Raw genomic sequence first — 19,161 nt, forward strand, 5'->3', positions numbered from 1 at the left:
TCATTTACCCTGCACATTCCGAATGCTCCGAATTGCACACTTTCGATTGGCATTGTGGTGAACCACTCTTCTTCCAGTTGCTTTCAGCCTGACTGAGTCAGACTTGTAGCCCATGCTGTTAACTCCACACACTTCATACTTCCTTTATTGCACATAGGCTTCAACAGTTCAGAGAGGAACCTCACCACCACTTTAAGTGGCAAGTAGGGATTGGCAATAAATACTGGCCCAGCCAGCAACACCCACATCCCATAAACATTTATTTTTAAAAGTCCCATCCCAATCTGTGCCTACAGCTGCCTACCTTTGTAATGACATTGGAAGCTGTTTAGAGAAGCTTCACTAGATTAATTCCAGAGATTTAAAGCTTGTTTTATAAGAGGAGATTGAATAGTTTAGGCCTAAAACCACTACAGCTTAGAAGGATAAGAGGAGATCTAATTGAGATATATTAAATGCTAAAGGGAACTGACATTGTAAATGTAGAGTGGATGTTTCCTTTTGTGGGGCAATCTAGAATGAGAAGTCTAAGGGGTGGAAGATTTAAAACAGAAATGAGGAGGAATTACTTCTCTCAAAGGGTCATGAATCCTTGGATTCTGGGACACTGAATAAATTTGAGGAGAGACACAGATTTTTACTTAGGAACAGGTTAAATGATTATGGAGAGAGGAAAGTGGAGTTGAGGCTGAGATTAGATCAGTGGTGGTTGTACATATGGTAGAACAGGCTTAAGAGGTTGAATTTCCTTCTTGCATTCTGCATATTCTATTGTTTCCAAGAAGCGCCGTCATGTCAAATAACCATGTCCAATGTGATCATTCACTGCTTCTCAGCCAGCTACCCCACCCGACCACAATGCTCCTGACCACAATCAATTCCCCTTCTCCCTTCCCCACATCTCATCATTCCTAGTCTCCCTTCAGCCCAGCCCATTTCCCTTCACAACTGTACTGCATCCTTGTCCAGAGCTTGCAATCCAATTTGGCAAAGACTAACCTGCAGAGGTTGAAGCAACTTAGTCCACAGAAACGGACTGAAGATCAACTCTTCAAATAACTTGACCAAATAGTCTTGGTCAAGATGTGCCTAGCCACCTGACAGTTGTGGACCATGCTCTAGGGAGCAATATGTTCTCAGGCAATATGTAGGTCATTCAGAGCAAATGACTAGCTGAACAGATCAATCTGGTTTCTTTCTCAAGTTTTGCCAATGTCTAGCTTGTTTGATGAGATGGAAGTCTGAACATTAATGAAATTAGGTGTGGTATTAACAGGGTACTTTACAAACTTTAATCCTCATTGATTGGAATCTCGGGCTGCTTAGCAAGAATCTTGTCAAACCACTTGTGAAAATCATAAAAGTTGGAGCCAGATCCTCCCAAAGTTGAGACGGGCGTAGCAGGATATTTGCCTGATTCTGCCACAGCCCACTGCTCGGACTCACTTGAGGTTCTGCCCACAGATCTTTTGGAGTGAGAGAAAAACCAACTGACCTACATAATACATTTGCATTTGATTTTTGAGAAGATTTGTAGCTTAGGTTGAGGTTCAGGTTGTAAGTTTGCTCACTGAGCTGGCAAGTTTGTTTTCAAACGTTTCGTCGCCATACTAGGTAACATCACCAGTGAGCCTCTGTGAAGCGCTAATGTTATGTCCCGCTTTCTATTTATGTTTCTAACTTTCTTAAGGTGGGTGATATCCTTTCTGGTTCTTTTTCTCAGCGGATGGTAGGTAGAGTCCAAATCGATAAGTTTGTTGATGGAGTCCGGTCAGAATGCCAGGCCTCTAGAAATTCCTGTGCATATCTCCGTTTAGTTTGTCCTACGATGGATGTGTTGTCCCAGTCACAGTGTTGTCTATTGTCATCAGTATGTAAGGATACTAGACATAGTGGGTCACGTCTTTTGGTGGCTAGTTGGTGTTCATGTATCCTGGTGGCTAGTTTTCTGCCTGTTTGTCTAATGTAGTGTTTGTTACAGTCCTTGCATGATATTTTGTAAATGACATTCTTTTTGCTGGTTGTTTTAGGTTCATTAGCTGCTGTGTGTGCCTTGGTAGGTTTGTGGGCTACCATGATGCCAAGAGGTCTGAGTAGTCTGGTAGTCATTTCAGAGATGTCTTTGATGTAAGGTAATGCGGCTAGAGTTTCTGGGCACGTTGTGTCTGCTTGTTTGGGTCTGTTGTTGAGAAAATCGGCAACTGCGTTTATTGGGTAACCAGTCTTCCTGAATACACTGCATAGGTATTTTTCCTCAGCTGTTCATAGTTCCTGGGTGCTGCAGTGTGTTGTGGCTCATTGAAATAATGTCCTGATGCAGCTCTGTTTGTGTGTGTTGGGATGCTTGCTTCTGTAGTTAAGTATTTGGTCTGTGTGTGTTGCTTTTCTGTACATGCTGGTTTGAAGTTCTCCATTATCTGTTTGTTCTACTGTAACATCTAGGAATGGGAGTCATTCTTCTCTTTTGTGAACTTTATGTCAGTAAGGATATTATTAATGGTGTTGTAGGTTAATCACAGAAGTGCCATCCATGTAGCAGACCCAAAGTCCACAAGCCGACCAACACGCTTAAACAGTTGCTAATTAACCTAAAGGACCCCGTACAAACAATCAGCAAAACAAATGTCATTTACAAAATATCTGCAAGGACTGTAACAAACAATACATCAGAGAAACAGGCTGAAAATCAGCCACCAGGACATATGAACACAAACTAGCCACCGAAAGACATGATCCACTGTCACTAGTATCCTTACATAAAGATGAGGAAGGGCAACAATTTGATTGGGACAACACATCCATTGTAGGACAAGCTAAACAGAGACACAAATGGAAATTCCTAGAGGCCTGGCATTCTAACTGGAATAAACACACTGATTGGGACCCCATCTACCATTCTCTGAGAAAAAAGAACCAGAAATGATATCACCCCACCTGAAGAAACCAAGACACATAAATAGAAAGCAGGACATAAATAGAAACCAGCGCTTCACCAGAAGTTCACTGATGAGGTTACCTCGTATAGTGACGTACCATCTGAAAACAAACTTTCCAGCTCAGCGAGCAAACTTACAACCTGATACATTTGCATTTTTATATAGTCATAATCATGTGTCTCAATAGCAGCTGAAAATACTTCATATACAATGAGGATGTTGCCAGGGTTGGAGGATTTGAGCTATAGGGAGAGGCTGAACAAGCTGGGGCTGTTTTCCCTGGAGCGTCAGAGGCTGAGGGGTGACCTTATAGAGGTTTACAAAGTTATGAGGGGCATGGATAGGATAAATAGACAAAGTCTTTTCCCTGGGATCGGGGAGTCCAGAACTAGAGGGCATAGGTTTTAGGGTGAGAGGGGAAAGATATAAAAGAGACCGAAGGGGCAACTTTTTCACGCAGAGGGTGGTGTGTGTATGGAATGAGCTGCCAGAGGATGTGGTGGAGGCTGGTACAATTGCAACATTTAAGAGGCATTTGGATGGGTATATGAATAGTAAGGGTTTGGAGGGATATGGGCCGGATGCTGGCAGGTGGGACTAGATTGGGTTGGGATATCTGGTCGGCGTGGACAGGTTGGACCGAAAGGTCTGTTTCCATGCTGTACATCTCTATGACTCTATGACTTATCATAGATTATTTATTATGAAGGTGAACACACAGCAAGTTTTCTAAAATAGCAATATCAATAGGCTTTTTTAATAGTACTTTTTAAAATTCACTCATGCGACACTGGCTGGCCAGCATTTAGTGCCTATTCCTAACTGCCCCTGTGGTGGTGGTGGTGGTAAGGTGCCTTCTCAAACCATTGCAGGTTGACCCACAATGCCTTAGGGAGGGAATTTTGAGGATTTTAACCCAGTTACAGTAAAGGAACAGCAAGATATTTCCAAGTCAGGATGGTGAGTGGCTTGGAGGGGAAGTTGCAGGTGATGGTGTCCCCATGCACCTGCTTCCCTTGTCTTTCTGGAAGAAAGTCATTGTGAGTTTAGAAGGTGCTGTATATGAATCTCTGGTGAGTTTCTGCTGTGCATCTTGTAGATTGTACACACTGTAGCTAATGAGCATCATTGGTGGATGGAGCGGTGCACATTAAGTGAGCTGCTTTGTTCTGGATGGTGTCAAGTTTCTCAAATGTTATTGGATTTGTGCCCATCCAGGCAAGTGGGAAGCATTCCATCTTGACTTCAGCCATGTAGGACCATCTTTGGGGAGTCAGGCGGTGAGTTACCCACTGCGTTGTTCTTAGCCTCTGACCTGCTCTTATAGCCAGTGTTTATGTAACAAGTCCATTTGAGTTTTTGGTCAATGATAATCTCCTATCAATGTTATTGATAGTTGGCGATTCAACGAAGGTAGCACTGTTGAATGTCAAAAAGCCAGGATAGATTGTCTTTTATTGGAGATTGCCATTGCCTGGCATTTGTGTGGCAGGAATTTCATGTGCCACTTGTCTGACCAAGCCTGGATATTGTCCAGATCTTGTTGCACCTGAGCATGGACTGCTTCAGTATGAGAAGTAGTAGTGAATGGTGTTGAACATTGTGCGATCATCATCACCAAACATCCCCACATCTGACTTTTAGATGGCTGGAAGGTCATTGATGAAGCAGCTGAATATGGCTGGGCCTAGGACAGTACCCTGAGGAACTCTTAGAGATATCCTGGAGATGTACTTGAGGCAAGAAGGGCTCTTGAAGAACTCCTTGCCCTTTTTATATTGCTGTGGAATGTTTAAAATCAAACCCAACAGCGTGGCCAATAGATTACTATCTACTTCAAAAGAGTACCATTCATCATTAAACTGAAATGTTATTCTACATTATCAAGTCAGATTACGGTGCATACCTGGAGCCGTCCCAACCATCTGATCCTCTGCTCTCAATAGAGCTGAGCAGGCTACAATGCACAACTTAAATGAATATCAACTATTCAATGGAATAGCAAATCATAACTGTTAAATTTATATAAGTTTAGGACTTCATCAAATTTCTGACTTTTCTAGAAAAGTACACCTGTTTAAAGACACACAGAAGTAATCTGCTAAAAAAGTACTGATAAGAGCTGGGACATCTACACATTACACATGCAGCAAAATCTGAAAATGTAACTTAGAAAATTAGTAAATATGGTTTTTCAAAAAAAAACAATAAACCTCACATCAGAGAATATTGGAACTGCACATTAGACACTGACCATCCAATTTCAAGGCGGGGGGGGGGGGGGTTTATTTCATGACAACTTAAACAAACTGCAATCCAGTTTTCCTCTTTTGGATAGTGATATTGTTTTTACTTCAGAACGACAGTATTTATTAGGCAAATTGTCAATATTTTGTAATATTAGCTGTACTATACCAGATCTCGGCCAAAAGCTTGTGAAAGAATCATCTCCTGCTCCAATTTCTTTTTGATGTACTCTGCAGATAGAACCATGCCCTGGAAAAGGATCAGAATGCATGCAAGATCAATTGTAAAACCTAGCTACAGAGGTTGATATGTGTTTAATTCTTAATAATAGAAAGAAAAGCAAAATATCATTTAAATAAAGTGTTCAAAGATACCTTGCAGAACTCAAATTTTTCAATTTTGCTATTATGAACTTTTTAACAATTCATTCTGTTCATAGACTCGATGTTTAACAACAGTGGGTGAGAACTTGCAATTCTAGAAACTAACCAAAGGAACTGCTTCACAATATCTGGCAATTCTGTCTCATTTGAGGAGGGAGAGTTAGTTGTCAGATCTTGCCTGCTTTCTGTCTTGGATTATAGCAATGAAGATGATTCTTAAAACTGCATTTTTTTTTCAGAAAGATGAAATCGCTGAAATAAAGTTTTATGACATATTACGAATCCTGGAGCCTGACAATATATATTTACAATTGACAGGACATTAACAGATATTGTGCCACTAACTAACATATGCTGTACAAGGTCGAGAATGTATTGTACATAGAATTATGGTTAAATATGTAAACTTATTTTGTATAGTGGTCTTGTAATCAGCTCCATTTGTGCGATGTAGTAGAGCCAAAAAGAGCTGAACCGCATTTGTCAGCATTTTACCACACTTAAATAAAAGCAAAATACTTCAGATAATGAGAATCTGAAATAAAAATAGAAAGTAATGGAGAAACTGAGCAGTCTAGCAGCATCTGTAGAGAGAGAAACAGAAATAGCTCTAAAGAACAGTTGCTTCAGACTCAAAATGTTAGCTCTGTTAATCTGATAATAAATCTAAGGTTATTATCATAAGGTGGTTTCCTTACTCATGTTTGACCTAACACTAGGAGATATTGAAGTCCTTAGTCAATGTTGAGGATTCCCTCTTGACTGTATACCACTGTGCAGCCATCTCTGGCAGTTCTGTCATGTCAGTGAATTGGACATGCCGAGGGGTGGTGATGGTCATGGCAGTGTCTGGGACATTGTCTTTCAAATATGATTCAGTGAAAATGCCTACATCAAGCTGCTGCTTGACTAATCTCTGAAACAGTTCTCCCAGTTTTTGCACAAGCTCCTCAGACATTGATAAGGAGTGATTTGCAGGATCAATAGGACTGAAACTATCATTTTCAGATCCTTGCAAGTTGACCCATTCAGTTTTATTTCTTTTGTCAGATTTGTGGTGGTTAGATACAACTAAATGGCTTGCTTGGCAATACCAGAGGGAATTTTAAAATGAGCCATACTAATTATTTCAATATCTTGAAAGATACCTTTAAACTAGAGGGATAGCAGAAAACTACACAACTATGTTACTCTCTCCATTGACTACACACTACACAATAAATTACTTGTGTAGTACTTTCTATTTTTATTTCAGATTCTCATTATCTGAAGTATTTTGCTTTTATTTAAGTGTGGTAAAATGCTGACAAATGCGGTTCAGCTCTTCTTGGCTCTACTACATCGCACAAATGGAGCTGATTACAAGACTACTATACAAAATAAGTTTACATATTTAACCATAATTCCATGTACAATACATTCTCTACCTTGTACAGCATATGTTAGTTAGTGGCACAATTAATATGACATTTTAATTGTTTTCACTATTATGGCTTACCAGTACATCAGGTTGTTTTCAGAAAATCACATTTAAGATTATGAGGAAAAGTACAGAGTAGGTGGTCCTTTCAGGGGTGTACTGGATGAATCATCCATTTCTTTACTAAAAAGTTCTAGTATTTCATAATGAACGCAAATGGCAGTGAGAAAGGAACCTGGATAATACTGACTGCATTTCACCGCACTAGCTGAAAACGTGCAAGCTATGGATAAATAATGTGAAAAATTCTGTTGGAAAGCAATCAGCTGACCTAGTGCAACCAAAGCTGTTACAGATGCAAAAACTCAGTGCAAATCGTTGCTTGCTTTCTCAAATTCCAATGTCTATTGCAGTTTAATTGCTGGTAACATGTTTTAATTAACAATTCGGAATTTTTTCTTTTGCTTTATAATGACAGATTAGTAAAAAGTAAAAATAAAAAGTGAAAGAAAACAAACTTTTTTTAAAAAGTCAATAAAAGTCAATTAAAATGCATACTGAAGTAAAATGGAATTGTACAAGGGGAAAAGAAGAGACAAGAAAAATGGCACTGTATGAAATTTAAAGAAAACCATGTATTAGAAATTCATGACTTAAGATAACAAACGCCAGAGGTCATAACAGGTCAGATAGCATCGAAGCTAACATTTTGAGTCGAGACAACTCTTCATCAGAGCTGAAGTCAAGTGTTACTTCAGCTCTGATGAAGTCATCTAGACACAAAATGTTAGCTTGCTCTCTTCTCCATGGATGCTGTCTGACTCGTTATGACTTCCAGCACTGTTGTCATCTGTACAGATTCCAGCATCTGCAATAATTTGTTCCTCTTTATTAGAAACTAAATTTGAGGAAGAAAAAGCATCTGCAAGTGAAGAATGGAACATTAAGAGGTATAGTTGAGTTTTAATTTCTGAGCCTTTATTTTGTTAATTAAATAACTAATTACAGAAACGTTTAGGGCATTTAAAATAAAACTACTTATACACTCTAATGTTTAGAGTATTAGAGTAGCTATGATAAGCAAAATGGCCTTTTCATATTGTATACTCTTTATCCAATATCTTTCATTACAAAAGAGCATGAAAAATCATTCACTGCTATAAATCAAATTTATTTTGAAGCTTTCCTTTACTTACCTGGTTAAACTTATTGATGAAAAATCCATACTTTATTTAAAATATTTGATTTAGAAATGCAAAATTTGGCTTTTTAAAATGAAAAATATCCCATTCCTTTACTTGTTAGGCAATTAATTCAATTTTTTGTGAAAAAGACTAATCTCTCTCTGGCACTGGAGGATATACTGTTATGACAGGAATGTTCTATAACTTTCAATGTAGGATTCTGAATACAAGAAATAGACAGCAAGAGCAACTCCAATTTTTCTGTTCCCCTGTATGACTAAGTAAGTTTTAGAACTTGTTTAATTTTAGAAAAAAGGCCAGATGTTGGAACTCAATTAATATTTGTAGTTTTTCTGACAGCTTCATAGCTATTCCATCTGAAGAATATAACAAAAAAATTCCATTTACCTTGTGGCCAAGCCAAGTACCATGATGGCCCTCTACTGGCAATCGTTCAGCATCTCCAGTCAGATCAGTTAGGGCATCCTGACAGAGAGAGATTAGAGCAAGTCAGAATGAGCCTGACACAAACGTGTGTTTGGTTGCTTGGCACCGAATTTTCTTCTCTTATTTTTGCTTTACATTTTCCTACCCTTCCAGGATTGTGTTTCCTCAGATTCAGTCAGACTGCTATCACCCTACCCCATAAAGTTTGTCCTCACTTATTAACTTAGATGGTTAAATCAACAGGCCATCCATCTGCCGAAAGCAGTAATTCTTTAATATTCCGTAAACAAGAACAATAACCAACATTAATTCTGTCCTCACCAGGCAAGACATGTACTGAAACCATAAATAATGCATCTGTGATAAGTTATACATAGTTGACAAGAAATTATATTTTCTCTTGCCCACGCCTATCCTACATCAATATGCAATTCTTAGCAATGCTTATTGGGAGTGTGAATATTAATTGATTTCTCCCCTTGGTCTCAGACTAATGTGTAAAAGTGGTCCATTCTACATGCAGAAAAATCTGGCTTAGATCGGTAAGTGGCATGTAACATTTCTGTGATAGTTGGGACAAGTACAGCCACCTTTTACAAGAGATGGTCTAACCATCTATGCTTGATCTTCGAGGAATTACCATCACTGAAATCCCTATCGTCAGTATCCTGTGAGTCACATTGACCAGAAGCTTAAATGGATTGACCACATAGATTGTATTGTAACAACATCAGCTTGATGGCTGGCTAAGCTTTGCTGAGTCGCACACTACCTGGCTCTCCAAAGCGTGTTCACCATCATCAAGTCATAAATGAGGAGTGTGATAGAATACTCTCCATTGACCCGTGAACTGCTGGCCCAACAACACAGAAGAATCTCAATGCAATCCAAAACAAAGCAGCCTGCTTGATTGCCACTTATCCAAATTTTTTATCATTCATTCCTTCAATACTGGGGCACCATCATTTTAGTGCATACAATCTAGAAGATACAATGCAGCAACTTGCCAAGATTCCTTCAAATGTATCATCCAAATCCAGGTCCATGCTTACTGTCTAGAAGGACAAGGGCAGCAGATGAATGACAATATCATCATCTGCAAATTCCCCTTCAAGCTATGTACCATTCTTACTTGGAAATGTACTGCCACTCCCACATTATCATTGTACCAAATCCTGCAAGTGCCAACAGAATAACACTGTGGTTATATCTGTACCACTCGTAAGTCAGTGGCTCACCAGCACTTTTTCAGGGGCAATTCAAGATTGTCAATAAAAGCTGGCATTGCCATTAACATGATCATCCCATGTCTGAATACAAAGAGACTCAGCACCCCTCTTCTTGCTCGATCAGAATTAAGTCACAATAAGCAGAGACCAAACCTCGGATTTTCTAGTCTGTGTGGCAGCAACATCACCCAATAGTCAAATTATGGAAATCTCAGAAATAATTATATGAAGGCCAGACAATATTTCATGTCTTAAAATATGCTGCAAAAAGCAATGAGAAATATGGTGGGATGGGGTTGGGGGGAGGTGGAGGTGGGGTGTTGGGCAGGTGGGGGGGAGAAAGAAGACTGAAAACTGGAATGAAAAATCCCAGTAAGCTGATAAATAATATTTTCTATTTAAGACCTGCATGAACTACTATACCATCACTTTTTGTTGGCATGAAGTTCATTGCTCTCTGCCCCCTGCACATCCGTTATATACTTTATAAATAACATGTAACAAGTATTCTTTGAATAGTGTGTTTGGGATTAAAATTGTACGCAACCTATATATTAAAGGAGACAAAATATATTCTGCATTAAAAATGGATGTACATTCAGTTGGGTGCCTGTGCATACTTTACTATACCAGCTGTGGGTGAAGACCTGTATCTGCTGTTACGTAAATTATGGAATTTATATTCATTTGTTACTTGTGATCAGTTTGGAAAAGATGGAGCTTCTGAGTCTGGAGTTAATTATTAACTTGCAAACATACTTCCTGCCATGGTGATTTCTTTTAAAATGAATTTTTGAGGTTTGGTTTTAAAATGAATGAGTTTTGTGAAGTATTAATGGATATTTATTCATTTAAATTGTTTGAGAGCAGCAAGGTAAATAACAGGGCCTCAATGTTTGTTACTGTGTTCCTAGACTTGAATCACTTTTAACTTTGATTGAGACAGTCCTGTGAAGTCCTTGGAATAGGATGACTATGTAGAAGAGTGCCTCTGAGAAGGGATTGATGAATATTGAATTAGGTTGCCTTAGAGTGACGAGTTAATGTTAGTTCCAAACCAAAAGTATTGATTTAACACCCTGAAGTGCTTACTTAAAGCTAAAGACATTTAAACAAGTCAATGATAGCCTTCAGAGAAAACTATTTACTGTTTTAAACTAAGAGGTAAAGTTATAAATGACTTAAACCTCCTGATAAGTATGTACAGGGAGCCTTTTATGAGTATTATACAAGTGCTGTTTTGTGTCCTGTATAAATGGTGTATTTTGGATAGACTACAAACACTGCTTTGTCTCTTTTCAATTTAGCAGATACAATAACAATGCTTAACAGTCATTCAGATAGACAAATGAACATGCAGGGAATAGACAGATACGAACCATTTGCAGGTAAAATGGGATTATTTTAAAATGGCTTCCTGGTCAGCACAAATATGGTGGACCAAAGGGCCTGTTCTTGTGCTGTACTGTTTAAGGATTAATGAGATTATATGTTTCCTGTATCTTTAAAAATCTTTGAATTTATATTGTAAGTAGATAGTTTAGTATTTTTTTTGTCATGTCTTTTGCAAAATTTTACTGTTTTATTGTTAAAGCAAAATTTGCAGCATTATGTCCTTAAGTTTCAGTGAGAGATCACTTTGGCAAAACCCAAAACAAATTTAAAAATGAGCTATCAAGCCAGGTTCCTGTCTGGCGTTTGATTTGTCCGGTAATAATATCAACTAGAATTGTTACACTGTGCACACAGGAGCTGACACTATTACTTGATGGATAATTGTATCCCCATGTGTCAATATTTGTGTAGCTGATTCATATGCATGTGAGTGATTATTCCTATTAAGGTATATGTTTGCATAGATCTCTTCTAATGTATGTTTACTTAAATATCTGAATGAGTTCCTGCATTTTTTTTTGGCTGGGGGAAGGGTGCAATACAGTGTTGTGTGTGCACAGATACATCTACATTCTCAGCTGTATGTCCATGTCTGGATAGAGGAGAAAGTGAGGTCTGCAGATGCTGGAGATCAGAGCTGAAAATGTGTTGCTGGAAAAGGAGAATCGACGTTTCGGGCATAAGCCCTTCCAAGTCCTGAGGAAGGGCTTATGCCCGAAACGTCAATTCTCCTGTTCCCTGGATGCTGCCTGACCTGCTGCGCTTTTCCAGCAACACATTTTCATGTCTGGATAGACACAAAGATAAGTCTCAGAACGAGGAAATACTCAACAATTGATTTTGTTGATCAGATTAAAAAAAAATTCTGTACAGAAATAAGCACATTAGGCATCGATTATCATAATACAACTATTTCTTCCTTTAGCTCATCATCTCTCAGATTATTATAAACCTTATTATATGGGGCTCAAGGGTTTATAAATTGTGCAGCATTCTGGGAATGGACTCGTCTTATGTACCTAGTTATAATACATCACCTTTGGTGAAAGAGTCCCTCGAATACTGATCACAACCTTCTTTTTCATATGATCCACAGCAACAAAAAAGGGGGTTTCAAAAACCTAGGAAGAAAATTCAAATTAATTAAATTCACACCAAAGTAATTAACACAGACTTTACAACAAAATAGTGGTTGAAGTCATGGAGAGATTCTCATAAGATGTTGAGTTAGGCAATAGTGGTTAATAATTTGCACCAATTTTGCTTTTAAATTTTAGTGTCTGAGGACTGGGTTAATTCCACAGTACAAAAGTAAAGATGATCTGTATTGAATACAGCAGTGAAGCGTCTTTGAATTGAATCTAACAAGCAAGTTCATTGCTCCTCTGAAATTTCTAAACAGCAAATATACTATCTCACATGGTTTTACATCTTTCCATATCTTACTTATGCTAAACTAAACAATCTTCTAAATACATACCTTTGATCTAATTCAATGTTACTGCTTGGCCCACTGGTATCACTTTTGTCTCTGAGCAAAAAATTCATATGCTTAAGTCCCACCCCAAAGTCTACAGCTAAATCCAGTCTCACACTTTATTAGTGACAGTGTCCTGCACTAAAAGTGGGCACCTTTTCAAAAGTCATTTATCTGAGGCTCCAATTGTCTGCTTTACTAAATGGAAAAGATTCGACAACATCCTGAAACTCTTTTGATGTCTCAGTTAACCATATACTCCTTAATCAAACCTTCTAAAAACAAACTTACTAGTCAATTATATTATTGTTGCTTGCCAGAACATGTTGTGTACAAACTAGCCAGCATGTTTACCTACATAATAGTGACCACATATCAGAAGAAATTCAAAGGATACAGGATGTGCAATGTACTATACAAAAGCATGTCATCATTTTCTTTCTTCAGCCCTCAAAACTTTCGAGGTTTTCACCTTTAGGAAAAATCTTTTTCTCCCATGATTACAATAAAAACTTGGTGTCAAATAATCCATGTTTCCCGTTATACCTTTCCTCCCCTTTTAATCTTCTAACCTTGTTGCCATCATCCAGTATGGGCCTTCCATATTAGTGGTGAAAGTGAGGATTGCAGATGATGGAGATTAGAGTCAAGATTACAGTGGTGCTGGAAATGCACAGCAGTCAGGCAGCATCCGAGGAGCAGGAAAATCGACGTTTCGAGCAGAAGCCCTTCCACCTTAGTGTCCCAGCACGTCAAAAACATGAATGTCATTCAACAAGATTAGGTTCCACCTAAATCCCTCTGCCTGCTCCATCTGACTTTGGATATAAACTAGGTGTTTTGTGAAGCAAAACAGCTACAACCATGCTCTGTGGGTTCCCTGCCCAGCAGAAGCAACGTGAAGATTTGCCACCCAGGATTAATGTACTTACACTCAAATATTATATGAAGCAAGTATAATTTATACTTTATCATTTTCACCATATGTTTGATGAACAAGGTAACAGGAACCCTGAGCAGCAGGAACCTGGTATATTCCTTGTACCTGGTGTTTCTGTAGGAAATTGATGAGGTTTTAGAGGTTGACTACCGAGTGCACCAGCCAAAAGGAGAATTAAGACTTTTTGAATTTTAATCATCATCCTGCCACGCTATATGATGGAAATTCTCCTCCATATCTGAGGCATTTGGCCTGCCATGCAGCAGTTTGTCCTAAAGGAAGCACAGATTTGAAATGAGGCTGATGGAAATCCTGTTCTGCTGAAGATCTGCTGTCATTGTAACGGACAAATTCTGTCCCAGTTGTCCATGTTGCATAATACCTGCTGATAATTTCTTTTAGAGTGGGATAGTAATGGTTATTGCTGTCAAACACAGGTGACTGGCTCACAGACTGGACTCTGAGACCACAAGCAATAATATAAGCAGTAGCGGCATTAGTAAATGTTAGCATGGGGCCAGTACATGGTTAATCTTTTTGGAAATTACAGCAACATATTATGCACATTCTAATCTAAATATTTAAATAAATACTATCTAGAACAAAAAGGGCAAAGTTCAATTTTCATTTATTTTATGGATATGAAATTTTGTCAGTGGGAGTGTATAGTTTGAAGGACAGTGAAACAGAAATTCCAGGAAAAGAATTAATTTAAAACAAAATCAACATTTTTCTGGAAAAAGCTAACATACAACCTCAGGAGTGCTGCACAATTTATTAATATTCAACTGTTGATTTTTATAGCGCAGAAGCTTTTGAATGTATTGCAGACAAGTGACATATATCCAATACAGCTGCTGTGTTGTTTAAGAAGCAAACATGAACCTTGGTTCAAAGGGAGTACATCTCCAAATTAAAAGGCTGGGGATTCAAGCTCCATTCCAGTTATGAGGGTGGGCGGCTTGAGCACACAATCTATGTGATACTTCTACACAATACTGAGAGAACGATACACTTTTGAATTGTTGACCTTTGGATGAAATGTTAAACCAAGAGTGTCTGCCCTCTCCGATAGATATAAAACAACTCTCCAAACATTTAGAGGAAGATTAGGAATGAGCCAACATTAATAATTCGTATCAAACAACATACCGCATCATGGCATGAAGTATATACGATATCAACTAAACAAAAATTCTCATCCAGAAAGTGACGCTTGATAGCAATGACATTGCAGTTGCAACAGTTGTCTTCCTCAACTGTCACACTTGGGGCGTACCTGGGTCGAGGGAGGCAAAAGCAGCAACATCTGGAAAATAAAAGATAGTGTTGTACTTAAAAGCAATGTACTGAATTAATCATATAATGCTTGCTTTTCAGTTCATTGAAGTCAGTGTGAATGTCATATTCAGGTTGCACAAATGCTATTAAAGTGAGAACAGCATGCTGTTCAGCTACCTATGAAGAGAGCTGATGTTGTTCGGTAATGTCCTATTGCGACTGATTCTACAGGCCTATCTAGAACACAGTATATACGTGCAAATAAACACATCTTTTTAAAAGTGCTCACCGATCTGACTTAATGATTTTTTAAAATCAATAAATTTGGACAAGTTATGACACATCTCCAGGAACCAATATGATTTTACTTGAGCAAAAGTGGGCCAGTCTACTTAATGTGCATTTGACCACAACTCTCTTGATTCATAGATCCACTTTCATCTATGCAAAAAGCTCCATAATCATCCCAAAAATTTAGATATACAAAATAGTTTAAAATATACTCTTAACCATTCAGGTTGTGCTTCACTTGTGAATGTAATGACACTTTCAATAGAGGAAGAGGTTATAGGAAGGACAAAGGTAGACACTAACAGTGAAAAGAAAACAGAAAAGGACAGCAGCAGAACCATGGGACATCGACAATAAAAGGAATAAGAAGGATTACAGTAATAGTGAGAGAAGGAAATAGAAAGTAAAAAAGGTCAACAGAAGGAAAATAATAAAGGAATGTAACAAAAGACAGAAACACGAAAAGAGGAGATGGAAAAGTAGTAATGCTCACAATCATGGAGACTGTATTAAAGGTAACAGCAACAGAAAGTAGAAATGGCATGATTCAATGGCACGTGACATTAAGCAATTTCAGTCAAAACGTACTGAACTGAATTCCCTGAACTTTTATAATTAATACTGAATTTTCACGAAATTGGACTCTTAAAAGTAAACTTTGATCTATTTATTAAGCTACATAGCATAAATGATTTAAGAAAGTGAGCAGCAACAACAATCACTCAGGCCCCTACCAATGCAGTTCTGAAACTGACCAATGGAAGGTGCACTACAGTTTCTAGTAAATTACTTTCTTGAACATTCCTTCCTTGTGAAGAAGTTATAGGAAGTTTCATCAGAAATTGATTTCCAGAAATCTGTGGCATAAATGGGTTGATGGGTCAGATCACAGCTGGAGTATTGTGAACAGTATTGGCCCTCTGTCCAAGAAAAACATATTGGATTTGGAGACAACCCAGGGAAGGTTCGCAGGGTTGATCCCAGGTATGGAAGGATTTTTTTTTCTGTGGATAGGTTAAGTGGGTTGTGCCTGTACTCATTGGAGCTTTGAAGAATGAGAGGACACCTTAGTCAAACATTTGAGGCTTCTTTGAGGGCATAACAGACCACATGCAGAAAGGTTGTTTCCCTTTGTGGGACCAGAGGCATAGTCTCAGAGCAAACCCATTTAAGATACAGGTGTGAAAGAATTTATTCTCTCAGAGAGTAGTGGAATTCCTATTGAGAACTGTTGAGGTTGTGTGGTTAATTATAGATATTTATAGGCTGAGATAGATAGACTTTTATAATTAGTAAAGGAATCAAGGGTCAGGGACAAGGCTGGAAATTGGAGTCAAGGAATATCAGATTAACCATGATTTCACTGAACAGTAGATTTGATGGGTCGAATGATGTGCTTCTGCTGCTATGTCCTCTGGTCTTGTTACTCCTCAAAAAAGTGTAATAAATTTGTTATATATGGCACTCCCTTCAAGAATCAAAAATTGTGGTGCTGGAAAAGCACAGCAGGTCATGCAGCATCTGAGGAACAGGAGAATCAACGTTTTGTGCATAAGCCCTTCATTAGGAATGTAGCGGGGGGATGGGGAGATGATGATGATGATGATGCAACCCCCGCTGCCAACAAAACCATTCTAGATGAAGGGATTATGCCCGAAACGTCAATTCTCCTGCTCCTCAGATGCTGCCTGATCTGCTGTGCTTTTCCAGCGCCACACTTTTTGACTGCAATCTCCAGCATCTGCAGTCCTCACTTTCTCCATGCCTTTCATGAAGCCATGTTGATTCTACTTGATTAGACTGTGTATTGCAAATGTGCTACTACATCTTTAGCCTCTCAATATTTTCCCCAACGGCACCGAAGCAACTGAAGGATCTCTACCATAAACCCACTAAGCACATGAATTTCCTCAACAGTTGAACAAAGAAACATCCAATCATAGAGAATCTGAGGCAAGGTTACCCTGTGGATTTCTACTTAGGTGGAAACCAGTGATATAAGTTCATATTCATTTCATTTGGGACCATTTTCAGAAAGAACAGGCCTTTTTTTTCTGAGCTTTTGCAGGCTAAAATATGAAAGTAAATCATTAAATACCCTGTTTTTTTTAATTACTGAACATTTACACTTGATATTTAAATAATTCATGGAATTTTATAGCAGATGAGAACTTGAAGCCTACCAATATTTTAACATACTGAATTGCTTTCACAAATTTAGGAAATAAATACTACTCACGAGCATGAGCTAGCCAGTTTGCAGAGTCCACAAGCTGGGTTTCGCATTAAATACAAGGGCCAGCCATAGGCAGCCAGTGCAAAGTGCATGTAGTAGCATACCTCCTTATACATGTGCATTTCTTGCTAAAAAAGAAGAAAAAGTATCAAGGATTTAAGTTAGTAAAATGTTTTTCTTTAAATGAGTATAGTTACAAAACTTTGCATGCTTTCTCTCACTGGCATGAGTAAAGATCTATTCATTCAGATTTTGAAATCTTCTCCTGTGGCAAATTTAAGTGACATGTTTTCACTGTGTTAAATATCCTGCTAAATAGTAATGTTTGCAATCCCCAAATCAAACACAAACTCTTCTAAATATTTTGTGCTTTCATTTTTCAGTGTGTATAATATGGTTGTCAGCAACTCATTTGCACACCAACTATTCCCTGGAACAAACAAATGTTCATCTGGTTAAATTATGTGTTTTTAGTTTGATTACATTAGAAGTGATGAAATGAGCTGAACATCATGAAGGGTGACAGCTACATTCCATAAAAGCAGGCAGCATAAAAAAAATTCAAGAGATAATGAGCTGAATTGCAGACAGAATGGATTGACAAATTTAATGGATTTAATTTAACTTTTCCATCAGAAAGGGATGGAAAAGTACAGCTGAGTTTTTAATTCATTGTTAGAACACTTACATTCTTATGACAGGAGACCATTAAAAACTTGAAACAGTGATTTGTAACTAATATCCACTCTATCTTGCAAGTTATTAACAAGAGACATACCAGCCTTTGTTTAATTCCTATATAACTTAATGCATTTATCGAACCAGCTCCATGCCATATGAAATTGATGATTCTACTGCCCAGATGCCAATATGCATCTGCAAAGAGTGGAAAAACACACAAAATCGACTCTACATAGAATTTAAGTACAATAATTTTAATAAGCAGCAAGAACTTATGGTTGATTGCAAGATTAGAATTTTACTGTCAATTGCAAATAATTATAAATCGGGAGGAAGAGCCAGCTGACCACGGCACCATAGTGCAGGTGATCATTCAAGAGAGGGAGCAAAAAGACAAGTGGTAGTTATAGGGGATTCTATAATTCGGGGGATAGATAGTATCCTTTGCAAGCTAAATTGGGAATCCTGCCTGGTGTGTGTTGCCTGCCCGGTGCCAGGGTGCAAGATATCTCTGACCAGCTTGAAAGGTTATGGAGCAAGAGGGGAAGCATGCAGTTGTTGTGATCCATGTTGGGACAAACAACATAGGCAAGCCTAGGATGGAGGACCTATTTGGGGATTATAAGCACTAGGAACGAAATTAAGGAACAGGTCCTCAAGGGCTATAATCTCCGGATTACTACCTGGGCCACTTGCAAATTGGTTTAGAGATAAGAAAATTAGGTAAGTAAACACATGTATAAGGGAGTGGTGTGGGAAAGAGGAATTCCATTTCATGGGGCATTGGCATCAGTTTTGGAACAGGAGGGTATGTACCGATGAGACGGTCTCCACCTGAACCGATATGGAAGCAGTGTTTTAGCGAAAAGGATAAATAGAGTAGTTACTAGGACTTTAGAGAAGGGGAAAACAACAGGAAATATGATGGTAAATAAAAACAAACAGCAGGTTAGCATGGAGTGCAGAAGGGTTTTAACGACAAGGCAGACTATGAAAGATGTCAAAAGGAAGGAT

General features: G+C 38.3%; 1 protein-coding gene across 8 annotated transcripts in view; it reads right to left on the reverse strand.

Moving 5' to 3' along the window:
- Positions 1-19,161, reverse strand: part of dagla (diacylglycerol lipase, alpha) — a 329,798-nt gene that overhangs the window by 63,299 nt on the left and 247,338 nt on the right. For all 8 annotated transcript variants that reach the window (XM_087996619.1, XM_087996615.1, XM_087996617.1 and 5 more), the window contains 5 exons: positions 17,470-17,594; positions 14,811-14,967; positions 12,279-12,362; positions 8,579-8,656; positions 5,352-5,432 (listed from right to left, as the gene is read on the reverse strand). In XM_087996619.1, the coding sequence (XP_087852745.1) occupies positions 5,352-5,432; positions 8,579-8,656; positions 12,279-12,362; positions 14,811-14,967; positions 17,470-17,594 (525 nt within the window). The remainder of the gene's footprint in view (positions 1-5,351; positions 5,433-8,578; positions 8,657-12,278; positions 12,363-14,810; positions 14,968-17,469; positions 17,595-19,161) is intronic.

This window comes from Chiloscyllium plagiosum, unplaced genomic scaffold (genome assembly GCF_037043375.1).
Source record: "Chiloscyllium plagiosum isolate Xiang-an unplaced genomic scaffold, Cpla_swu_hap1 HiC_scaffold_18, whole genome shotgun sequence".
In the NCBI taxonomy this organism is placed as follows: Eukaryota; Metazoa; Chordata; class Chondrichthyes; order Orectolobiformes; family Hemiscylliidae; genus Chiloscyllium; species Chiloscyllium plagiosum.